At 36.3% G+C, this 26,411-nt stretch overlaps 1 protein-coding gene across 1 annotated transcript in view; it reads right to left on the bottom strand.

The window, feature by feature from the left end:
* The window catches only part of COL19A1 (collagen type XIX alpha 1 chain), a 354,677-nt gene that overhangs the window by 56,041 nt on the left and 272,225 nt on the right, over positions 1 to 26,411 (bottom strand). Inside the window, exons 18-34 of the mRNA XM_063098322.1 lie at positions 23,515 to 23,577; positions 20,938 to 20,973; positions 20,080 to 20,115; positions 19,931 to 19,984; positions 19,173 to 19,226; positions 17,479 to 17,532; positions 16,689 to 16,778; positions 16,159 to 16,203; positions 15,979 to 16,056; positions 13,515 to 13,550; positions 13,353 to 13,406; positions 13,191 to 13,244; positions 11,780 to 11,821; positions 9,344 to 9,448; positions 9,206 to 9,259; positions 8,888 to 8,941; positions 4,638 to 4,691 (exon numbers count right to left, since the gene is read on the bottom strand). Of these exons, the coding sequence (XP_062954392.1) occupies positions 4,638 to 4,691; positions 8,888 to 8,941; positions 9,206 to 9,259; positions 9,344 to 9,448; positions 11,780 to 11,821; positions 13,191 to 13,244; positions 13,353 to 13,406; positions 13,515 to 13,550; positions 15,979 to 16,056; positions 16,159 to 16,203; positions 16,689 to 16,778; positions 17,479 to 17,532; positions 19,173 to 19,226; positions 19,931 to 19,984; positions 20,080 to 20,115; positions 20,938 to 20,973; positions 23,515 to 23,577 (963 nt within the window). The remainder of the gene's footprint in view (positions 1 to 4,637; positions 4,692 to 8,887; positions 8,942 to 9,205; positions 9,260 to 9,343; positions 9,449 to 11,779; positions 11,822 to 13,190; positions 13,245 to 13,352; positions 13,407 to 13,514; positions 13,551 to 15,978; positions 16,057 to 16,158; positions 16,204 to 16,688; positions 16,779 to 17,478; positions 17,533 to 19,172; positions 19,227 to 19,930; positions 19,985 to 20,079; positions 20,116 to 20,937; positions 20,974 to 23,514; positions 23,578 to 26,411) is intronic.

Below are 26,411 nucleotides of genomic sequence, written 5' to 3'. Positions count from 1 at the left end.
GCAATAAACCTGGAAGTGCAAATATCTCTTTGATATACCGATTTCCTTTTCTTTGGATATATACCCAGTCCTGGGATTGCTGGATCATGGTAATTCTATTTGTAGTTTTCTGAGGAACATCCATAATGTTTTCCATAATGGGCTTACTAATTTACATTCTCACCAACAGTGTATAAGAGTTCCCCTTTCTCTGCATCCTTGCCAGCATTTGTTATTTTCTGTCTTTTTGATAGTAGCTAGTCTAAGTAAGATGATATCTCATTGTGGTTTTGATTTGCATTTATCTGCTGATTAGTAATGTTGAGCATTTTTTTCATATACCTGTTGGTCACTTGTATATCTTCTTTTGAGAAATGTCCATTTGGCTTATTTGCCCCTTTTTGATCAGATTATTTGTTTTCTTGCTATTGAGTTATTTCAGTTCCTTATACATTCTGGCTGTTAATGTATTGTCAGTTGCACAGTTTGCAAATATTTTCTCCTATTCTGCAGGTTGTCTCTTCACTCTGATTGCTTTCTTTGCTGTATGGAAGCTTTTTAGTTTTATATAATCCTATTTGTCTATTTTTTGCTTTTGTTGTTTATGCGTTTGAGATTCTCCTCATAAAGTCTTTGCTCAGCCCAGTATCCTGAAGAGTTTCCCGTGTTTTCTTCTAGCAGTTTCATGATTTCAGGTCTTCCATTTAAGTCTTTAATTCACTTTGAGTTGATTTTTATATACAGTGAGAGATTGGGGTCTAGTTTAATTCTTCTCCATATGGCTATCCAGTTTTCCCATCACCATTTATTGAGGAGACTGTCCTTTCCCAAATGAATATTTTTGGTGCCTTTGTTGAAAACCAGTTGGCTGTAAATGCATGATTTTATTTTTGGGTTCTCTATGCTCTTCCATTTGTCTATGTGTCTGTTTTAATGCCAGTACCATGCTGTTTTGGTTCCTAAGCTTTGTAGTATATTTTGAAGTCTGATAGCATGATGGTCCCTGTTTTGTTCTTTTTGCTTAGGATTTCTTTGGCTGTTTGGGGTGTTTTGTGGTTCCATATGAGTTTTAGGATTGTTTTTCTATTTCTGTGAAGAATGTCATTGGAATTTTGATAGGGATTGCGTTAAGTCTGTAAATCATTTTTGGTAGTGTGGTCATTTTCACAATATTAATTCTTCCAATCCATGAACATGGAATGTCTTTCCATTTCTTTGGGCCCTCTTCAATTTCTTTCATCAATGTTTCATAGTTTTACTTTGAGAGATCTTTCACCTCCTTGGTTAAACTAATTTCTAGGTGTTTAATATATTTGGTAACTGTTATAAATGGTATTCCTTTCTTGATTTCTTTTTCATCTTGTTCATTATTGGTGTGTAGAAATGCTACTGACTTTTATATGTTCATTTTGTATCCTGCAATGTTACTGAATTTGTTTATCAGTTCCAAAAGCTTTTTAAAATTTATTTAATTAATTAAATTATTAATTAATTAAATTTATTATTTATTTTTATTTATTTATTTTTTGCCTCTGAAGCCAGGGCATGGACCCTAGATTTATTTATTTATTTAATTTTTAATTTATCAATAGACAATGTAGTTGATCTTCATGTCCCTTTACCAATTTCTCCTTTTCCCCCTCTAAAAGCTTTTTTGATGGAGTTTTTAGATTTTTCTATGTACAAGATCATGCCATCTTCAAACAGGGACTATCTGAGCTCCTCTTTTCCAATTTGGATGTCCTTTATTTCTTTCTCTTGCCTAATTTTTCTGGCTAGGACTTCCAGGACTATGATGAATAAGAGTAGAGAAAATGGGTGTCCTTTAGTAATATATGTGTGTCTCTACAGGTGAAGTGAGTTTCTTGAAGGCAGAATATAGTTGGATCTTGTTTTTTTAATCCATTCAGCAAATCTATATCTTTTTATTGAGGGGTTTAGTCCATTTACATTCAAGGTTATTATTGATTGGTGAGGACTTATTCCTGCTATTTTGTTCATAGTTTTCTGATTGTTTTGTATATCTTTTTCTCCTTTCTTCCTGTCTTACTGTTTACCATTGCTGTTTGGCATTTTTTGGTAGTGATAAGGTCTGATTCCTTCCCCCTCCCTCCATTTATGTGCCTGTTTTACCAGAGAATTTTATTCTTTTGCATGTTTTCTTCATGGTAGTTATCTTCCTTTCACTTTCAGATATAGGACTCCCTTGAGCATTTCTTGTAAGGATGGTCTACTGGTGATGAATTCCTTCAGTTTTTGCTTGTCTGTGAAAGACTTTTTTTCTCCTTTTCCCCTGAAGGATAGCTTTGTTGGATACAGTATTCTTGGCTGGCATTTTTTTTCTTTCAACGCCTTGAATATATCATTCCATTGTCTCCTGTCCTGTAAAGTTTTTTTTCTGAGAAATCTGCTTAGTCTAATGGAGATTTCCTTGTATGTGACCTGACACTTTTCTCCTGCTGTTTTTAGAATTCTCTCTTTGTCTTTGACTTTTGACATTTTGACTCTAATGTGCCTAGGAGAGGACCTTTTGGGGTAGAATATATTTGGGGACCTTTGATTTTCCCGGATCTATAAGTCTATATCTCTCCCACAACTTGAAAAGCTTTTAGCCATTATTTTATTAAACAGGTTTGTCTTTTTCCTTCTCTTTGAGAACACTCATAATTTGAATATTTGTTCACTTAACAGTGTCCCATAATTCTCATAGGCTTTCTTCACTTTTTAAAATTCTTATTACTTTTTTTTTTCTCTCTGATTGGGTAATTTCAAATGTTTTGTCTTTAAGTTCAGAGATTCTTTCTTCTGCTTGGTCTAATTTGCTGCTGAAGCTCTCTATTGTATTTTTTATGTCATTTATCGAATTCTTCAGCTGCAGGATTTTTGTTTGTTTATTTTTATATGATATCTCTTTGTTAAATTTCTCATTCATGTCATGAATTGTTTTTCTGATATGGTTGAATTGTCTGTCTGTATTCTCTTGCATCTCATTGAGTTTTCTTTAGATCATTATTTTGAATTCCTATTCCAGAAGTTCATTGATTTCCTTTCTTTGGGTTTTATCACTGGTGTATTTTTTTTGCCTTTGGTGGTGTCATATTTCCTGCTTTTTCATGTTTCTTGTGTCCTTGTGTTGATGTCTGTGCATTTGGTGAAACAATTGCCTTTTCCAAACTTTACAGAGTGGCTTTCACAGACAGTCTTTCATCTGCAGTTGGGTCATAGTGTGCTGGCTAAAAAGAGTGTGGTGATTCTGTTTCCATGTAGATTCAGTGGGTAAGTATATGGGCAATTCTTCAGCGGCGACCAACATTGCCACTAACTGTGGGTGCCTCAGTGCCCTAGGCTGTAGAAGTTTGTGGCAACAGCTGCAGTGGCATAGGTTGTTAATGTCTTCAGTGGCAAGGGCTTTCATGTTCCTCCTATTCTTGTTTTTCCCACAATGGGGCCACTTTGTCAGGGGGACATAGAGGACTTTGTCCTCTTCATGTTAGGTATGACCTGAACTAAAAGCAGCTACAGTGGTGCTGGGTTCCAGGTGCAGGTGCTTGGAGTGGCTGTGGAGCCAGGATCCTGTCCTGGGAACCTTTGGCAGGGTTGGATGGCAATTGCTGTCAGTGCCAAGCTATGTAGCTCTGAGGCCTCCCTGGCAGCTTGGCTCTGTGGACTGGGTTATAGGTGTGACTCTGAACCTGCAGGGCTGAGCAAAGTACTGGCTTGAATCTGGGAGAAAAGAAGTGTTTTGGAGGTTTGGGCCCAGGGAGCAGATCATGGCTGAAATTTGGGAACCAGAGCAAATGGGATTCAGTTGTCACTCCATTCCTGGGGGTAAGACACCTTGTAGTGGTGCCTCTAACCCCTGGAATGTTTGGACTCAGTAATATCTCATTCTCTCTGAGGCCAGGTGCAGTGGCAGCAAGCACCTAGTATGCTGGGACACAGCTGTCATTTGGTCCTTGGGGGTCAGGGAGCAAAACAGTGCTGACTCTACTCCCTTGGAGAAGGGGTGTCTCAGCAGCTCAGTCTCTAGGGGAATAATCCAGCTCCAAGGAAGCAGAGTATAGAGTTGTTCAGCCCTTAGGGCAGGGTGCCTCAGCTCAGCCACTGCTCTGTTTCCCTGGGACATGAGTTACTATGTCATCTCACCCCTGGGATGCACAGCTGCTCAACTTGGCCAAGCAGCTTCTCAGCCAAGACCGAAATTCCCCAGGGGAGGATGTGTCCCTTAAAATAGGAAGTATTTTAATTCATATATAGGAATACAAATAAATTAAACCTGATAATCCTTAACCTATTTTTTTTTTCCCTCTAGAAAATAAATTCTCAGTGTGTGGTGCTATCTGAATATCTTATCCAAAGGTTACTGCAAAAATATTATAACTAAAAAATAGAATGATCTTTTATATACAATTTCTGTTTCAAACAGACCAGCATCATCACAGATTGCTTTCTGCTCTGGTAGAATTCTGATGACACTGAGCAGGCTTAAATAATACTAAATGAAAATTTGAGGCGTTGGATGAGGCTGCTTTTCTAGGCGATAGCTGGACAATCTACACTGAGGCACAGAGAACAAAAGGCAATGAGGAATATTAATTCACCTTGCATCATCTCAGCAGAAATGAGCCGTGAGCAGAATAGTTTTATCAAATACTTACAGGGGGTCCAATAGGGCCTGGAGCACCTGGAGTGCCTGGAATTCCTTCAAGACCCTAGAAGAGATAGTTCCTATCATAAAATCTGTTATATCACTTGGAACAAGGCATTTTACTTAATCAAATATTTTGACTATTGAAAATTAAACATATTTTAACTGAGTAACATAATGTATGTCATATACAAATATCCATTTGTATGTCATATACAAATATCCATTTCAAAGAGTAAGGATGGTGAGCTAAAATGCCATGACATGGAATCTGTAACAAACATAATCTAATCTGTTTGGTGATTCACAGAGCATTTCTGATCTTACAGAGCCACTCCATCAGCAGTAGTATCTGAGAATCCCGTACGGCTAAACCACAGAAGTACAAATTTTGGATTACAAAATAGCATCAAAGAAATATATAATTTTATTTTACGTATTTCAGCTTCATTCAGCTAGTGAAAAAATGGATTATGTTTTATGATAGAATATTTAGTTTAACTGGTCAGTTCGTTATATGAAGAAATTTAACTCATGGGTGAATTTAAATTTGGACCCCTTTGATGGCTTGAGCATAAAAATGAATAGGTTTCCCCTCCTTCCCCTCTTTGGGTTTGTAAAATAATGCTAATTATACTGGATAGGATTTAAGATGCTTATACATTTATATATTGAGAAAGAATTGGCAAGATCAACTGGTAACTTGTGTAATTAATTTTGTTCCTTTACCAAGTGTGCCAACAAAAAAATATTAGTTAAATAAATTACATTAAATCCATAATGTAAAATATTTTGCAACTATTAAAATCATGTTTTAGAAAACTATCAGGTAATATGGAAAAATAAAAGTCACAAAATGCTACATAGCATTGGGTCTACATTTTTAAATAATTATAAGTGCACTTCCTAAAACGTGGCAAAGATAAATAGAGATTTTTATTATTTGATCATAACAAATAGATAAATGTTTTATCTGGAAACTTTAGTGGTAGATGTGCTTTAGGATTCTGGATTTTTAGGTTTTTTACGGAAGTAAACCAATACACATATTGAATGTTATGTAAAAATCCCACTGACGCCTAAAGTAGCACCCTCTGATAGACACAGATGTCTCTGTAGCAAAATGTATAATATTCTGACAGAGTGGGATAAATAGTGGCTTTTTATAAACATTCCTTGTTACAATAAAATTCCTTTACCTTTTACTGCACATATTATAAACTTTAGATGAAGTGACCATGGTAAAATTACTGCATATTGATTTATAAGAGTTCTACAGGACTGTGAGCTGGGTCAAGGTTCTTTGCATCAATGAGATCAAGGACCAAGTTCTGCAAGGCCTGTCCATCCCATGCCCAGATGGCAACGTACTTGTATGCTACTTCAGGTTTGATCACATAATACACTGAAAAGAACCTCCTTGAACATGCTGGAATTTCTCTTGTAATAGGTCTTGGGCAAAATCTTGTGTATGCTTGTGTTAAAGAATGTGGACATATTCTTTCCTTAAGATTATATCAATCTCATTGGTAATATGTGTATGTGTGCATGTGTGCATGTGTGCGTGCGCATGTGCATGACATGTAGGTTGTACATATCAGTATGTTGTATTGGCTCTTTTTATTCCCTTGTCATTAACTTGTTTACAAGTTTATAAATGCAAAGAAAAAAACTTCTTTTGAGCACAGCACCTCTAAATGATAGGAGATTATATATATTACACCATAAATTTCTTTATCTCAAAATGTCCACATTTTCATGTAATTATCTACATGTATATATATAAGATATGCATCTACATATATATTCCTTTTTTTGCTACTTTTAGTCTCAATACTGAATCAGTCTAGAGATGCTGAGTGAGTTTTTAGGTAGTCTAATTTACAAGCTTGGGACTCATTAACCTTTGATGACCACATTAAACTTTAAAATAAACCTCAGTCCATAAATAAAAAAACCATTCTCAGCAGTCTTTCTCTGAACAAGCTGAAATTTTGTAGTAAGGGTAAAAGTTAGTATGGATGCATAAAGGGCAATATGATAATTCTAGAAGACAAGATGGTCATTAGAGAAGACAAATACATGTTAAAGAGTAGGACAGTCAACTTAGCATATAGAGTCAAACTAAAATATAAATTAAAATTTATTGCGTAGGTATTCAGTGATCATTAGAGCCAAGTTCTTTCCCTGCTCTGATAGTTTGATTTTCCCAGTCCTAGCTACCAAGAATATTTACTTTTCTGTTGCAATAACTATGGCCAACAGTATTTTTCATGTTCAATTTTAAATTATTATCCTGAAAGATTTTAGAAAGAGCTGCATTTCAAGCCTTTGATTCACTCTCATAGTCAATTCACTTTGATTAGGAGAGGCAAGTCTGTTCTATTAGCATCTCACAAGTTGCTACCTTGAGCCGTGCAACATCTGTGAAAAACATGGAAGATAACATCACCTTTCTAAGAGCAATAAACAAACAGGCAACTCCTCTCTCAAAGTTCCCAAACAGATTAAATTGAAGACATAATAATTAGAAGTCCTCAGAGCGACTTGGGGTGTCCCTCTGTATCTTTTACACTAAGAGTGGAATAGACATTTGAGATTTGGTAAGATTAGATATCACATATATCAAAACAGTATAGTTTACTGGCCAGTTGTAAATGCATATGTTCTTGGTCAAAGTTTTATTCACTTGAATAAATCAATGAATTGTAATTTCAGGTAGTATCTGAGTCCAAGTAGAAGACAAGATTATATTCATTATTTCCCATCTGTCAGAGAGAAAAGCTGCACTCCCCTAGATGCCCCCAAAGGCCCAACTGAGCCTGTTTGCTACTTTAAAATTATTCATATTACTCCTGTGATGTGAAGAAACAATGGAAAAGAATCTCTTAAACTTGCTGGAACTCCCCATAATAAGTGTTCTGTGCAAAACTTTGTGTATTCTGTGTTAAAGAATCCAAAAGGTGTACTTAAGAAAGAGCACACTAAAATAGTGGAGGCATATTAACAATGGATTTCACTTCGCCCAGAGAGCAAAGTACACTGTAGAATCAATAAAAATTAACTTCTAGTGAATTTAACTTGGAATCACTTAGAAAAACCTGAATTCCCATTACTTCCTGATCTTTTTGTTATTACTTTCTCAATTTTCTCTAAAGCTTACCTCTTGAATCTAGGCAGTTAAAAGCTGTTGGACTATTAAAATCAGTAATTGTGCTTGTAGTTTAGAGAAACCTTCTGTGGAGCATGAGGAAGCAAAAGTTCAATAACTCTTACTTATTTTGAAGATAAAATGCATGACTTTAATGTTTTATTTATGGATGAAAATAAATGTTATATTTCTTTGTTATTCAATTTTTAACTTGGAAAAAAACCAAGCCAAACTTCAAAATTTTCTAGAATAAAATCATATTAATTAAAAACAATAACAAATGATAATCTGTAACATGAAATATAACTCCAACTAGGAAAATAGATCTACTTTATATTGTTATGATTTTCTGCAGTAACATCAAGGTTCATATGTGCCAGATGGCTTACTTACTTTCATTAAGAATTATTAGTAACAAAACTGTTTAAACTAACAACAATTCATCATTCTAATTAGTTTTTCTAAGAATTAATATAAATTATGTAGAAGAATGATATCCTCAGCATCACTATGGCTTAGAGTCAGAAAATTATACCATTATACCATTATCTCAAAAGCACACTTGACTTGGAACCTTAGTCCAGGAGATGAGCAGGTGATCATCAGTCAGATCCTTTGGATGGTTTTTTTCCTCCCAAGAATTGTTGAGCAGAGACACAGACAAACGAAGGTTAAAGTTGAATCATGCTACAACAGTATCCCAAGAAAGCTCTGCTGAGTTCTGGAGCTGCCCTTATTTCTAGGCTGGTTGTTCAACAATTTCTTTAACTCTCTAAGCTATGCCAGGATTCTTTTCAGTAAATTTCCCCTTCCTCTATCTCCTTCCTTTTATTTTGAGAGAGTAGGAATTGTTATCTTCTACAGGAAAACAAAAGAACCATTACTGACATATTAATTTTGTGCCTTAATTCCCTTGTCTCAAAAACTGGACCACTGGTAATAAACATGAACATATTATCATTTAAAGTGTTAACTTTTTAAAAGACCTACCTAGTCTTTGTTTTTATTGGCATCAAATATGAATTACAGAAAAATTGATGTCTGTTCTCTGTTGCTTCACGTAAAGAGAATCAGTAGTAGGATTATATTATCAGAGAAGAATCTTTTACCTCATCGCCTTTCTCCCCAGGTATCCCAGGGTAGCCCCGCTCTCCTTTGCTTCCCTAAAAAAGAAATAAATTCAGTGAGTACACTCCATCATTTTGTTATCTTTTGAAACAATGAAAAAAATCTCTTTTGAAAATATTTGGGGCATGTAATTTGAGAAGGGTCACAGAAGAAATAAATGACAACATTTAAAAGTGGTTTTTACAATACTTTCCCCAAATATATATTTTTTAAAAGTAGTATATTTTAAAATGGGGTTCCTTTTTTTTCACACTGAATTGAGGGCTTCACAGTGGAGAGTAAAGGAGAGACTTCCCTACCTTTGGTCCCTCTCTGCCTGGGATTCCTGGAGGACCCCGTGGCCCTATGTCACCCTAGAGGACAGAAGAGTAACAGAACTGAGAGAATGCCCCCAGAGAAAGCTGCGGGGTCCATGAACACCCAGCCAGCCTTCTCACCTTCCGGGCTGCAGAATCATACTTTCCAGGCTCAACTGTGCCTCCTTCTTCGCCTTTGTTGCTTTTCAGCCCAGGGACACTGCCTTGGCAGTTTCCACAGAAGTTCTAGTGAATATAAAGATAAAGTTACTGAGATATTCGAAAAAGTGCGGTTTGATTTGATTTTAAGCTCTCTTTGAACCTGTGTCAGAGATGAGTGATCTAGCAATTGCTAGATCACTCTGCTTTTGGAAACTTCATTTATCCAATTTTAAAAGATGACTTTTTGTGAGGTTAAAACTATTTACAAAGTTAATCAATAATATCTGATTATGATATTGGTGAACTTTTAATAAAAAAATGCCTCTGATGATATTTAAATGGAAAATTCCAAATAAATAAATGCATATGTCCACATAAGTCAAGAACACAGACTGAATTTCAGGTGCTCAGCAGCATGTTTAAAAAGGGAGGTGGTAATAAAGTCCGGCATAACCAGCCGGATTACAGCGTTCATAAAACCAATAGCATAAATTACCAAAAGACAAAGAAAGAAAAAACTGTGAAAAAATAATTTCTCCTTTTGGGAGCAAAATTAGTTGGAGAACCGTACACACAGTTTACTAACATTTATTTTTTGTTGTTAGTGGAGGCACTCATGTGAGAAATAATTATTTCAGTGACTTGAACTTGACTCCTATGTCAAATCCAAGTAAAGACAGGAAATCTAAGTGGAATTACCTTTCCATTGCCTTCTCTGAAACCTTTAGCTGATCTGGAAAGGCTTGAATTTAAGTGTCTGACCTTATAAGATAAACATCAGTCTTATCACATAGCTAATGAAAAGTGTCTGTGAAAAGCCCTATAAAGGCTTATTTTTAAATAAATTGTTGGAATAAGAATATGACTAAGAAAGGCACAGAACAAGACCACTGAGGAAGATAGTTTGACAGCTGACAGAAGGTAGGACAATATAAGTCTCTATTCTACCCTCCTTTTTTTCTTTTTTTTTTAAAAGATGACCGGTAAGGGGATCTTAACCCTTGGCTTGGTGTTGTCAGCACCACGCTCAGCCAACGAGTGAACCTGCCATCCCTATACAGGATCCGAACCCATGGCCTGGGTGTTATCAGCACCACATTCTCCCGAGTGAGCCACAGGCCGGCCACTCTACCATCCTTTTTCACTGAAGAAAAGAATATTCAAACATGAAAAGAGAACTGAAGCTTGTCATTGATGAGAAGCTGGCAAGAAAGTCCAAGCCTACTCAAGTTCAATATTTTTGACCTATTGAATATCAGCATAAGTGTGATTTCCAAAAATAAGCTCCTTGGAATGCTAATTTTGCATGACATTGAAAAGGTTCTGAGGCAAACTGTCTCAAAATTCTGGGTTAAACAATTCTCTTCTTGGTGGTCCTTCTGAGATCCTGAATACATATAAGAAAGCTAGAGTTATGTCTAATGTTTCAAAACTAATTTTACCACCTGGATCATTCATAGGGCTAATGTGTTGGTAAGGGAGTTAAAAAATACATACATAATTATAGAACCACCACTGATAATACCTGAAGAACTCTGAAGATGGATGCCCAAGGACTTAAGAGACCCAAGATGGTTTCTATATTTCAAAAAGTCTAAAAAGAATGAATTATTGGATCTGTAGACATATAAACATGGCAAATCAATATGGAGCAAAACCTTGGTGTGTCAATATTCAGCAACATTTTAGAATTGATTATTAAATTGATTGTTTTAGTAAGATATTAAAAAATAGTAATCATTATGAGTCAATAGAATTTTCTGAGTCATTTGAAACTGACATTATTTTTTTAGATTAAGGTTACCAGAATGGGAAATTAAGGGAAATTGGATTTCATTAAAGTTCTTGAAAAAACGTCTTAAGATTTTCTTATGGAAAGAATAAAGACACACCAATTATGAGCCAATGCACAATGGTAGAAAGATCAGTTCCCCATGAGATGGATAATAGGTAGAGGTAATTTTCATTTAACAGAATAACAGGTGTTAGGGCAATTGTCGGCTTTGGAATTTTGTAAAATCCAAAACACAGCCTTGCAAGATAGTTGTTTTTAGAGCAGCGCTGGTTTTCATCTTGGGTCTGACCAAGGAAGACACAGTGAGAGGATTAGTAGTGAGCTGTTCCTCCAGAGGAGAGAATGCTCTGCTCAAGGACGTTAATGACACTATGACTTCCCTGTAGCTCATCTCAAAACTATTCTGAATGAGAGGCTGGTAAAGAAGAAGAGAGCGGAGAAGTTAGTGTAAATGGCATAAGATACATAAAGATCCATGTTCCTTTTTCTATCTTAAAAATGTCCTGCCATTTAAAAATTAAATTGTAGTTCAGGGTAAGCAAAAAAAACCCAATTTCTGGTAAATATTTCTGATTTTTCCTGGAAATTAACATATAAATTTTTACATAGCAACAGAGTACCTTGAGCAAGGCACCGATGTCTCCCAAGAGAGGAAGTGCAATCTGTGGTTAAGGAGAGAAACCAAATACATGTATTTATACATATATGTGGACACAATATAATACAAACATATAATACATAGTAGATATTTTTCCTCAAAATGCCAAGCCAATCGAGATTTGGGGCAAGGAACTTCTAGAGTCTAACTGTTAGAATCATTGGCTTCACATTATGCTTCATATCAAGAAACTGACACACAGCGAGGACAGAATTCAGAACTACTTTTAGGAAATATTCACTATTCCTCTACCGTGAACATGCAAATACACACACATCATAGTTTTGATTCTGCATTTCTATTTTATATTTTCATGACATGTCAACCTTTATGACATCCCTAGTATGTTATTGGTTTTAAATAATACGTAAAGATAGATCATTCATTAAAAGGAAATCACTCCTCTGGCAAGCACATTATCAAGCTGTTGAGAAATATGGAAAGTACTAGATGAGTTTGCCTTAAAGTTATTTCTCATGGAAGTTCAAAAGTTGGCTTAAATGACAGGCAAGACAGACACTGAGGGAACTTGGGTCACATTTAGCCACATGTCTTAAACTGTCCTTTCAGAGAGACACTCTGCAAATCCAACTAACATTTTATAAGATTTCCAGAAAGGCACCCATGATTTACTCAGTGGTGGAGTTAAAGTAAGGCCAAAATATGCCTCTGCACGTAGCTAACAAAGGCACATAAGGCCCAAACAGTGTGGGAGGTAGAAAGGATTTGTGAGGCTTAGAACTGAGAGGCCAGATTTGGATTTTTTATACAAAACTCTTAATACAATATCATGTACCATATGGTCTCTCAAATTATAACTGCAGAGTCTGAGGCTATTTAAAGGGGTTTCACTGTCACTCAAATCAAGGTTTAACCTAAAATAAAATGTTGGAACACACGCTTAGTTGCCTAAACCCATTTTTTAAGAGCCTACTCAAGCCAATTTTCAAAATTTAAATAACTCAGCATTTTAAAGCCACAGAATCAATGGATATGCACCAATTGTAGGTAAATAACCTGCAAACTTTCATTTAGAGAAATGAAATTCATTTAGTCACTATCATCAGAAAGAATAAAAATTGTGGCTATATATTTTATCTCAATTTTCCATGGGATTGAGACATTATATGCCAAGGCTCAGCCCGGGGCAAAATTGTACAGCTGATTTATACCCGCAGGAGATAAGTATTCATCACATACAAAAATTGCTGACCCAGCTTGAATTTTTTTTCTCTACAAAATAATGGGGATAAACAAAATCACCAAGCAGTCACTGAGCATTCTAATTAGTTTGAACAGCAAAACGTGCTTGGTAGGCTGTTTGGCTTCTGGGTGCATTAAAGATTCATAAATCAGGTAGTCTGTCTACATACCGGGTCACCTGGGGGGCCTGGCAGGCCTGGCTTTCCATCCCTCCCTGGAGCTCCCTGAAAACAGAGGCATCATGTTCAAGTCTTTGCCTGTTGGTACAGGTGTAGATTAAAATTGGAGGGTGGGTGGTGGTGGTAGGACAGGAGGAGGAAGGTGGTCCTTACATTAATCCCTGGGGACCCTGGAGTTCCTGGCAACCCAGGAAGACCTCGAGGACCCTGGAAAAGAGGGAAACTAAAAATAGTTACTTACAAGGACAGTTTTTCAGTAATTTCCTCCAAATAAGCAAGCTGGATTTACTGTGCTAAATAACTTAAGTAGCTTACCTGAATACCTGGCTCTCCAGCTGGTCCTCGGGAGCCCTGAGTAAAATGAGATTCAGTGATCAGAATTCTACTAAATCTGACAAAATATTGTAATTTACTTAGTGGAACAATAGGGTTTGCCATTGTACATGCTCTGAAAACTGCAAAGTCAGCTAAGACTTTCAGGTAGTCAGTACATACTTAACCAGATACCTATTGCTGGAAACATCAACATGGCTTTGCTCAGATAGCTGGGACATCTCTCCTGTTACCATCATCTATCTGTTGCTGCATTTTTACGAAGGTACAAACAATGCATCCAAGTTTTATCTGTTCAGACACTACTCGCAGGGGTAACTGGCTTGGGGGCTTCCTTTCCTTTTTGCTTTCTACTTTGAGTAGTTTCTCTCTTTGAAGAAATCATCAGAACCAATGTTCAGTGACAAGAGCAGGAAGGAAACATCAATCAGTTATTGTTTCCTAGTTTTAGAAAATTAGAATTTTGGGTAAGTAAAGTGAAGCTGGAAGATTATCAGATAACTTAATGATGTTAAGTTCTGTCCCTATTATGTAACCATGGGTCACAGAGGAATTTACAACCTAACTAAAGAGCTGGTTTCTTAGCAGTTGACTTCAGTAACTGCTCACTGACTTTTTCTTTCTTATTTTTTAAAATAAGTATTCATATCACTGTCATTTCCAAAGCCACTTTTTGCTCCCTCTCTATCTATTTTGTGAGCCTAAGTGATTTTTTTCTTCAACTTCCACCAGCTCCCTAATTATTTCCTGATATAATTTTTCATTTTGTTTGATCTCCTATCTCCCCTGGTCTTTTATATTCTTGCCCTGGAAAGTGAAACAGCAGTCACACACAATATAACCACGCAGTGTTTATGCTTTCTTTTAACTTTCATGATAACCTCAATACAAGGCTGTGATATTGTGATATAATAAGAAATATGTATCTGGTCTCTGCCCCTGGTTCCTAGCACAGAGCTCCTCAAACCCTTGTAAATTCCTTAACAATAGGGTGCTAGGAAAAACTTTTGTACTAATATTTGGTGTTTGAACCCATTCCTGATATAAAACTCCTGTTCCCTTGGAATTTCCTGGAATCTTTTGTTCTAATGAGGTGACTCTTGGTGGGCTCCTGGATGAGGGTAGGTCTCCAGAAAGACCAAACCATAATTGGAAACCTGGAACTTTAAGCCCCCACCCTTCATCCTTCCTGAAGGGGAAAGAAGCTGAAGATTGAGTTAATAATCAATCCTGTGTACATTATGAGGCCTTCATAAAAATCCCAAAAGTACAGGGTTCAGAGATCTTCCAGGTTGTTGAACACATGTGTCCCAGGAGAGTAGTGCCCCCCAACTCTACAGGGACAGACGATCCTGTACTCTGGACCCTTCCAGACCTTGTCTTATTTATCTCTTCATCTGGCTATTCAACTGTATCCCTTCTCATATCATTTATCAATATAATAAATCAGTAAACATAAGAAAGTGTTTCCCTGAGTTCTGTGAGCCACTCTAGCAAATTAATAGAACCCAGGGAGAGGGTCATGGGAACCTCCAATTCACAGCTGGTTGGTGAGAAGTTTTGAAAACCCATATCTGTAATTGGGGACTGAGCCCTTAGCCAGTGGGATCTGACTCTAACTCCAGGTAGATAGTGTTAGAATGGAATTGAATTATGGGATACACCACTGGTGTGTGGGAACAACCCACACATCAGGTATCCGAAGCGAAGTATTGTGTGGACTGTTAAGAGTATAGTAGGAGAAAACAGTTTGTTTTTCCATTACACCAAAGGCCAATTTCCTAAATTAATGTCATTAGAACAACTATTTATTTCCCCTTATTTTGTTCCCAAATCTTTTATGCTTTTTCATTTTAAATGAAAAGTTTCATCTCTTATTATTAGTCAACGAGCACGTATACAGTGGTCATTATTATCAGGCACTGCTCTAGGCTCTATCCTTCTAGTTAAAATACATTTAAGAAAATCCTGTCCATTATTTGTTTCCACAATTCAAAACATCTATTCTCTATTCTTGAAGACATTTCTTATAGCTTTTTGGTATCGCTTCATTTATACTATACATACTCTATCCACTGTAAATATTAACTTAATTTATTTTATTTAATAACAACGAGCAATATATAGTAACCTAATATTAGGTAGTCTTATCTTACAAACATGCATTTGTGCTTTTTAGTAGATAGTATGAAAGTATAAAGGGTTAGATGATTGCTTCTAATCCAAAGTCAGTGTATGTGTGACTAGCATCTGCAAGTCAATAAACTGAGCACTCTTTCTGTGCTTAGTGCTATACCTCTAAGCTCATCAGTCTTCCCTGGATCAGGTTTATTTGTATTTCCTCCTCCAATCTTTCTATTATTATCTCCTTATTAAAATCTGTCACTGGATTTTGTTTCACAATATTGGAATCAACGTTTCAAGGGTCATACTGAATTCCACTTACTGTTTGCCCAGGAATTCCTACTCCCGGTGGGCCTATGTCACCTGGGGAACCATGGACACCAGGCAATCCTCTCTCACCCTATGAAATGAGATGCTTCTGTTAGTGCAAGGCTTAAGAGACAAATTTTCCTGCTACATCCTATTAATTATTAATTGTTTAAACGCTATGATGTTTTTGTACCTTTGGCCCTCGGGGGCCAGGCACTCCAGGATTTCCATCTAATCCCTAAAAGAAAAAAAAAAAAGAGGTGAATTTGTTTCTTTTTCTGTCCAAAGAACAGTTTGGGTCACAAAGACATTTCTTCGAAAACAGCCTATGGCAACATCTACAGAACCCCTGGAAAGGAAATATCAGGCAGTTTTAAGATAGTGCTCTAGGAAGGTTTATGGTTTAAAACTAGTTTACCTTACTGGGATCCATAGATCCCCTAAGGAATCAATGCATAGGATTCAGGTGGCCTATGAATCTTCTGAAATCCCATACAAAATGTTGTATGCATCTATATTTTCTTCAGAAGAGAGCTCCTTGCTTGCACCACACTTTCAAAGAGTTTATATCTCTGATCTAAAGAGTAAGATGAATGTATACACATATTTTTAGGCAGACCTAAACTTATTCCTATACTTGCGATCTGAAACTGGGAACCCACAAGTAGTAACTAATGAACTTTCAGGGGAAATACTAGCAATAGTGAAAGGGCTGGTACTTACTGGTTCCCCTGGCAGGCTTTTCCCTGGAGGACCAGCCTCACCTTTTGGACCTGGAAGTCCAGGAGGGCCTATAATCCCACCTGGATCTCCCTGAGGAAAACAAGATAAGATTCTTTTTGTTGCTCAGGTTTATGGTGGAAAGTCAGGAAGCAATAGCTTCCAATGTTTTAACTTTTCATCATAGTCAGTCAAACTTCATTCTTCCATTCATTCATTCACTCACTCATTCCCTCACAATATTTACTGAGTCCCTAAGTCATGCCAAGCACTGTTCTAGTTATATTAAAGGCATTTAGATTTTGTAGTGAGTTACATTACAATAAGTTTAGCAGTATCATGAAACATATGCATGTGTACAAATATATGCACAAAAAGGGCATATGTATGCATAAAGTTCTTTAGATATCTTTTTTCCTTAAGTTATTCCCCAATAATGATTCAACATTAATATACTATTTCCATGTAGACATCAAGAAACAGGTCCTGAAGGATTAAGATTTATGTCTATACCAGAGTCTGTAGCTGGGCCTGAAACAAACTTTCTGAGTCTTGACATTTTCATCTCTAAGTCAGTTCATTTTGTCATATGACGTGTCTATGACAGAATCAGGACTGCCATAACGCACAACTCCAGGGGGCGCTGTTCACACCATAGTTTATATGAATGTCTATTCCCTGCAAAATTTCAGAAATCTCTGTTGTTCTTTCACTTCTCCAATGAGCTTATGATCCTGTCTCTTCCTTCAACCTAACTACTTAATATAGAAAATGAATAAAATGTAAACTATACCTTTTCTCCTTTAATGCCTTGTTTTCCTGGGATACCATGTTCTCCTGGCAATCCCTAAAAAATTTAGAATTAAAAGGAAAGAACAATTAGAATGTCTATTGTTATAATAACATTTCTATATGTGAATCTTTGTCAAGATAACAGAATTTTAACATATAATCTATAAAAGGATGTGTTGACTTCCGCCTGTTATATAGGAAAAAACATTAGTGAAACTATGTGGCTTGTTTCAAGTGAAGTCAACTGGATGTGAGGGGAAAGAAACTGAATAAAGGAGAATTAAACCAAATGTCTCACCCATATTGTTGCCATGAAGGGGTGGAAGGATGGTGGTTGGTGGCATCACGTTATGATTTGGAGGGACAACAGGACAACTACAAAAATGTGTTCTTACCATGTTTGGGCCACAGTGGCTCCCTCCCTGTTGATTTTATTCTCTTTTTAGCCCCAGACACTATTACTTAATCTCACTACTTGAGCATTTTGTGACTCTCTCTCTGCCACCAGTATTTTTTTTTTTTCTTTTCATAAGATCTCTCCACTAGGTACACCTGTAGCAGTCCATTAATTGGCTTGGGAAGCAATAAAAAGTTTTGCTCTATGAACTGGATGTTCAAAGTATCAAGCAGAATATGCATGCTGACCAACAGATCCTTGGAGGCTCAGGTAATGAGCTCAGAGAATAGAGTAAGAGGTCAGAGGCTGTTCCCAAGACAAAGGCAAAAGAACAGATTCGAATAGTTGCCTAGTGGGAACTCTAATTGTGGCCAGATAGTGATCAGTCTCCAAGAAATCATGGCTGAGGGTTTTCCTCAGTTTTCTCAAGTGTGGACTGATGGTGAACCCTCAGCTCCTATGTTGTCAGAAGGCAAGGTTGTCCAAGGGACAGAAAGCTGACCTGGGGGAATGGATGAAAAAGTGCATTTAGAGGGTGTGAGGGTGTGTGTGTGTGTGTGTAGAGTGTGTGTGTGTGTGTGTGTAGAGTGTGTGTGTGTGTGTGTGTGTGTGTAGAGTGTGTGTGTGTGTGTGTGTGTAGAGTGTGTGTGTGTATGTGTGTGTGTAGAGTGTGTGTGTGTGTGTGTGAGAGAGAGAGAGAGAGAGAGAGAGAGAGAGAGAAAGGAAGAAGAGAGGAGAGAGAGAAAAAGAGAGGGGGACAGAAAGAGAGAGAATTGTTAGTCCACAAAATCTGGGTTATAATGAAGCCTGTGGTCTTCCTCCAACTGTATTACAGAAATACTTTCAGCCAAAAACTCACTTTTTTTTGGAGGGCTCTTGCTAAAAAACAATAACAGAAGCTTTGGAAGTGTCATTCTTAGATGGAGATTTAAATCAAAAGCTGTGCATATGGGAAATGCTTGATTTCTCTCTTGGTTTTTCTTATTTCTTTTGATGTTTTCAATTTCCTCTACTGCTGGTATACCACTTACAAACATGCCGAAAATGATAATTTAGTTAACTTGAGTTCCGAAGGCCAATTTATTAGGCTAATGATACTCAAAAGGACCTCCCCTGAATATGGGAAGGGGTTAGTTTTCCCAATAGCACCTAACATTGGGTATGATCAGTTTTAGTGATAAGGATGACCCATGACTTTGGGAAATGTAGCATAACTGAGCCATGAACAGATGTTGGCATTCATTAAAACATGTTTTAGTCTGAATGTCATTTCAAAATGTTGAAGACACTATACATACAACATCTCCTGGTGGTCCTCTGGGCCCCATGGAGCCTGCAGGTCCTTGCTGACCCTAAAATAGAAGGTGATATTGTGCTTTAACTTGGCTATAAAAAAAAGACAAATTGCACCTGAACATTTGTGAAACATGGTGTGACCTTTACTTGTAGAAAGATGGACTTTCCATCAATTCCACCTTCTCTGTATAATACTGAACTATGCTTTGGGTTTACCAAGATAGTTTGCAAATATTTTCATTTAATGGGTCTATTCTCACCAGCATGTGATAACTGGATAACTTGTCTTACCCACTGACCAGGAGCACAGCACATTAATCTCTCCTGCACCTCCCAAAAGCTGCTCTGTCTTGGGACATACCTGTGGAATCCCACATGGGAAACGCAAGAATCTCAGTGTTGCATAATTTTGACTAAGAAACTGAATCCTGAATCCTGTTCCCTTATTGAATTCAGCTCAGGTTCACAGATTTAGCTCACATCATTTACTCTTAAAGCTTTTAAGGATGCTATTGTGAATAAGTTCTGAAAAAAAGAGTTTTAAAATCCTATTGTGAACCAAAAGGTACAATTCTATGTGTATAATAACGGTAGCCAAGGTGGGCGGGGGGGGGGGGGGAGGAATCACCTTGGAAACACGATAAAGTCTCTGAGAACATTCGTGAAGAAAACGAGAGGCATACCAAAGCGCCTTGTTCTATACACATTGGTTATAATTTCCAAGTTATTACATAATTTATCTTAGTTATTTCTTCTATACCTTTAGTCCTGGGCTTCCTATTAAGCCAGGGGGACCAGGATTTCCAGGTTCACCCTAAGCATATGGTTGGGAAGGAAAGATAAACATTACTTCAATTTTCACAATCTCATTAAGGTTGGATGTGCAATTGGAGAATGCTAGGAGATTACCTTTATTCCCTGTGATCCTATTATCCCAGGTTCTCCCTGTAAATAAAATAATCACCATATGGGTAATGCTTAAATTCAAATGGAGATGAGCATATCTGATACTTTAACTGAATTTCCACTAATTAACATGCAATAAAGGGTGAAATTATGGAAGACATAATGAAATAAAAAAAAGTCCATTTTAAAACATAATTCAAAATACTTATTGCTAATAACTAAGCAATAATTTCTTATTTTGTTTCTTCTTTAAAACAGTTTTTTTCCTCCAAAGTCACTCTTTTTTTCAAAGTCACTTCTGATATTATGTTCCATTATCAATCACTGCATTCTCTACTTGGCTGACATAATTATGATTTGCCACCAACTAATGTCATATCCCAGAGAATTAACACTTCACATAAGGGGGTTGGGGAGAGTAGAATTTAAGGTGAGGTGTATTTGCGATTCTACTATATTGGCTATAATGAGTTTGCTTTTCTTATTTTCCACTATTTATTAATCTGTTTGATAAATCCAATTTGTGTCATTAACAGAATTTTTGAAAAAATGGTATCTTTTATTTTGATTTTGTATTTTAGATATCCTAAGTGATAATAACGATCACTAATAGCAATGGGTTAAAGAAATATATACAACCCAAACCAAATGTTAAAGTGTCCTCACATGATAACCCTTGACAAGGTTTAAAATTTCTCATTTATCAAAATGAAAGAGTCAAAAATCACAGAGGAAAAAGTAAAATGCTTAGGGAGCTTATTTTATCAAATCTATTGAACTCTAAGGTAAACATATAAGAAATCAGAGAGAAAGAAATCAATGAAGTAGAAAACCCAGGATAATGAGAAAACATATACTTACTCTATCTCCCTTTTCACCTTTTGTAAAATGTTCCCCCTTGGAAAATGGGTAGAAAACAGAATTAATTATAAATACTTTTAGAAATTAATTCTCCAAACCCGGGTGTGGATAAATCCTGCAGGCTCAACTCAGACCTCCATTGCAAACAAGCCTCTAAAATGATTCAGAATGTCACACAGTCTGCCTTTGCAGCTTGAAGGGAGCATGTGAAAATTCATTTAAAAACTCCTTTGTATTCCTAAATGAACAAGAGCTAATTATTCTAATACAATTTAGAGAATCCCGAGTGGTTGACAAATTATGCTGACCAAGGCTGAAGCTTCCTGTGGCCCAATTCACATAGGAGATGACCACACACACATCCAGCTGGAGGCAGAATCGGTATGAAGGCAACAAAGTGTTAAATGCAAAGACATTCATTTGAATTCTTTCAATTGGTTAACTGCCTGCTTAAACATATGAAATCATTGTTTTTGAAGTACTTTTTAAATTTTCACTTTTAATTTAATAAAAATCACTTGAAGGGGTTAATTACTGGTGAATAACAGTACAAGTGTGTGGAACTGATAATGGTTCTCACTGGATTTAGGTATGAAGGTCCTGAAAGAGATAGAAGCTTTGCTAAGGGATTCCTCTTATTAACCAACACTCTCCCTGCTGTCACTGTGTTACTATCACCACAACCCAAGCTCACTGCACATACACGCATGCATGCACACACGCACGCACACACACACAAGCTTTCTCTTACTACCTTCTATTCTTGAAGTTACATGGACATGATCTCATTTAATCTTCACAGCAATGCTGTGCAAAAGATATTATTTGTCCCATTTCAGGGATGAGAAAAGGGACTCAAGAAGGTTTAGTAACTCTTAGTTGTCATAGCTCCCTCTATTTCCCTAAAATAGCATTCATCCCACTTTAGTTTCCTTGTATATCTTGGCTATAAACTCTGTGAGTGTAGGGATGTAAATCATCTTGACTACTACAGCACCTCTGGTGTCTCATATAAACCTTCGCATTGTTGGTGCCCAATCAAAGTTTATTAAATTAGAGAATTTAAAGTCATGCAAATATAATAATAATTATTGAATTCTTGCAATGTATCAAGTACTGTTCTAATCACTTTATATTTATTAACGTAGTTAATTCTCATTTGTTAATGGGGTAGGTACTATTATATATCCATTTATAGATGCAGAAACTGAGGCACAGAGAAGTTAAATAATTTTCCAAAGTTCTTATAGCCATTAAGAGCTGGTTCAGGATTTAAACCCAGGCAGCTTGATCTTAATCCCAGGCTTTGCTTGTTCAGAGAGACTGATTTGATTTATAATTTGATTTACTTATTATTTGAACTGAGTGAATTGTCAATAAGGTGAAAAACATAAATTAAAAGGAAAATTTCTTTTGTATCTGAAAGTCAGGAGCAAGTATGAGAACCATTATGGTAGATATTACTACTCTAAAAAGTTCTCTTAGGGACCGCTATTCTCTTGAATAAATCACTCAGGGGAGATAAGCAGCTACTTCATGAGCCTCTGTGATTTCCACCTCGTGTCCTATATGTTAAGACTATGGGGCTCACCTTCTTTCCCACATTTCCCAGCTCCCTTGCAGTCACATGGGTCCATGTAGTTAGTTTTGGCAATGAAACGTATCAGAAGTGACAAGTGCAGGCATTTTAGTGACCTTTTCATTATTTATCCCCTTGTAAACTAATATCCCTTATCCACTCTGGCAAGGAAAGGGGTAAAAGTGATCTGAGATGTATTACATTTTTTTTTTTTTAACAAAGACAAAACATTTGTTAAGCCTGATTCTTTCTTTCGAATTCTTGAAGGCTGCTTTTTTTGTTGTTTTGTTTTGTTTGAGCAGCATTTGAAAAAAGACAACAGCAGTCATTTTTTTGTAATTAGAATTTCTGTAATCTCTTTAGGTGGTCCTATCTGAATATAAATGATACAGCAGAGATTTTTCTTTCTTTTTTTTCCACCAAAAGAACTAAGTTTGAAAGAAAATGGCCACAGTCATATTGAAAACCAAGACAAGAAAATAACTTCAAAAAGTATCCTGAGGGCAGTTGTTTGAGCAGATAGATAAATGTTTCCAAATTTTTGGAATAAATTAGTACTAGTCTTTTGATATACTGATTTTATTATTCATTTTAGCTATAGTGTTTAGTTATAACAGAGCAGCTTCATGATTTTAAACCCTGGGTTCTAGAATCAGCGCACCTAACTGTGATTGATGGCTCCAATACTTATTAGCTGTGTGACCTTGAGCAAGTCCCTTAACTTATCTAGGCCTCACTTTCCTCATCTGAAGAATGGGGGTAATAATAGCCTACTTCAAGGAAATTTTTTATGGATTAAGTGAGTGCATACATGTAAAGTGAGTTAATACTTGTAATGTACATGCCTAGCATAGCGTCTACTTGCTTAAAGATCTGATCTATTGTTATTCAACATGATAGAGTCAACCAAGGCACATGGAATTGGGCTAATTTGGAAAAGTATTTTAAATTCTGTTTTTTGGATATTCTTCCCCTGCCCTCAAATATAAAATACTCACAGGTTCTCCTTTTTGTCCTTTAGGGCCAATGGACCCTGGAAATCCTGGTAGTCCAGTTTCACCCTTTCAAGAAAAAGCAGAAGAGAGATTTTGCACAAGGTTAGATGAGCTATGTTGTGACTGTCAGATACAGAGTGATTGCTTTGGTCCCTTCTAAACATAGAATTTATCTATTACATATGGTCCAAGAGACAATGCGAAGTTCTGAACAGAGTTAGGTTATTTGCATAGAATTGTGTTTGTTAGCACTTTGCAATGCTCTTAGGTCTCATAGAAATCTGTTTTTCATTATGATATTTATAAAATTAATGTGAAATAAAAGTTACATTTGAAGAAAAAAAGGTCTAGAGGAAAAAAAATTATAATAATTTTATTCTGGTGTACCAAAAAATATGAATTTTTGTGATCTTGAACACATCAGATTGTTTAACTGACATAACAATCCAGACTCATCTTATTTCAGACAGTTTTTTCTTTTTTTAGGTGGGGGGAGTCACTAGTCATATGAAGAAAAATGAGTCTCAGCTGTTTCCAGCACTTATATTGCTGCTTAGATGATTGGCTGTGGACAAAGAAGGCATTCTTGTCCATGTGGTGACCACAACAGCTTAGAAATGTCGGAGATGTTCTGGTTGAAAATCTTGAAGAGGAATTTGTATGTGTCATATAAAGAGTATTTTCAGAAAATACAATTGAGAGATCATACGTGTAGAAAGGAGTTGTATCACTAATCAGACTTCAGAGGAGTCATAGTATTGTGCTTTTTTTTTTTTTTTTTTTTAGCATTTACCAAGATCCCTGCATAACCACATAATTCTGACATTAAATGTAGCCACTAGAAGATATGTAATTTTTTTTGTTTTTCCCAACCTTAAGAGCATTTTTGCAAAATGATGTTCACTATTACATTTCTGGGCATATATTTTTCTTGTCTATCTTGTCTATTTTTTTTACTTCAAAAAATATAGAAAATATAAAGTAGAATAAATGAGACCTTCATGTATCAGGCACCCAAAATGAAAGAAATAAAATTTATAATCAAAGAAGTCCCCTATATTTCTATTCCCATCTCAGAGGGAGCCACTCTCATGAATTTAGTGTTTATCTTTTCAGTTATAGTTTTGTACTTTTACTGCATATGTGGAATTATAGGCTATATATTATTTTGAATATTGAAAACAAATTCCATAAATAGCTTTATCTTGTATACACATTCTGTGACTTTTTTCCCACTCAACATTGTTTTTAATATCCATCTGTATAGATACCTGTGATCTAGTTTATTCATTATAACCTCTGGATAATGTTCTACTGTGTTGATGTACCAGGGCTTACCCCAGCCCCACTGATGGGCACTTAGGTTGTCTCTAGCTTTTCTTTATTATAAACAAGGCTGCAGTGAACATCTCTAATCCTGTACCCTTGTGTGGATGTACCTGCTTACTTTGAAGCCTCGAACAACAGTCTACCCAAAAGAACTTTAAGTACAAATTTACTATAGTCCTAAAATCTTTGGGTTATTTCTACATTCCTATCCTAATCTACATCTTGATTTTGTACACTGGATAGACAAGATTATGTTTTTATTAATCAGTCTTCTAGATTTGTAGAATATATTTTGTAAATGTAACCTTGATTTTATTAAATTTTTAAAGCCTCAGTACTATTTTTTATATTACTGAGATTTTAGCGAGTAATACCAAAGCCCTGCTTGGGAGAGCTAAGGAACCAAATGGATAGGAAGAAAATTTGCAGACTTGTTAGCATGCATATTCTAGAGCAGTGTTTTCCAGAGTCCTGTCACCTGAATACCAACTGTGTAAGTTTTGCTATGTCCATATACCACCTATATACTCATAGCTTTTTCCTCTAAATTCAGTCACATTCTAAATTTAAATACTATTTTCTTTGAAAAAAGAAATTTCTTCCATGAAATTTAGAGTTTAGTGTGCTGAATGTTTTTTTCCTAATGCAGAGTAAAATACATAAGCATTTTTTCTTCTAGCACTTAAACGCTTATCCGTTGTCTTCCGCTTACCAACACTGCAAGAGAAGCCATTTTTTCCCCTAGAGATAGTAAATTATATCCAAAGTAATAAGAAGGAAAAGTTGATGAATACATTTAAGGAATCAATTATTGTTGGCTTGAAAGAGGAAATAATTGGACCTTGTATAAGCATTAGGGTGTACAGAGTGACCTTCACATTAGCCATCCAGTAGGTGCTAAAATCTCCAGTGCATACGTGTGAAAGAAAAATATGCCCAGTAATTAGACTCACCTATTAAAAGTAGAAAGCAGGGAAGGGGTCTAGAAAATACTTAAAAAAATCACATCTGCCCAATATAAAAGGGGGAGGGTAGGAGAAAGTACATGAAGTAGTATGAGTAATTTACACTCATAGCTGCTATATTTTTGAACTGACGTAAATACAGAGGAAGGACCCAACAGAGGCTGTGTTCCATCTCTCCTTGTGGTCCCTGAGTGACACTGGGCTGGGAGGAAATCTTTGGGATCTCTTCTCTCATATAATATTCTGCAGACAAAGCATTTTACACCTGAATCTTAGACACATATGGGGTTGTTTTTCATATTTAAAATGGATAGTCAGTGATTTATCACTGCAGATATAGGTTGAAAAAATGATGAAATTGCTGAACATAAGGAAAGGCTGAACAGTTTGACACTTTTGATGTTATTTGAAAGGGCTGGTGCTGTTGAGACTCCATCTTTTTCCCATGATAGTCTGCCCCAAAAGACACCTGCTATTTTCTCAGGAGTCCTTAGATATCCTGCCACCTTGTTCCACTATCTCTATAAAGCAGCAGTTCCCCTCAAGCAACTTGCAAATACATTATCCCTTCACCGCAACCTGTTGGTCCCAGGCCAGGCAAACTAC

Source organism: Cynocephalus volans, chromosome 5 (genome assembly GCF_027409185.1).
Source record: "Cynocephalus volans isolate mCynVol1 chromosome 5, mCynVol1.pri, whole genome shotgun sequence".
NCBI lineage: Eukaryota > Metazoa > Chordata > Mammalia > Dermoptera > Cynocephalidae > Cynocephalus > Cynocephalus volans.
The sequence above is the reverse complement of the archived record's forward strand: the minus strand, read 5'-3'. Positions and strand labels throughout refer to the sequence as shown.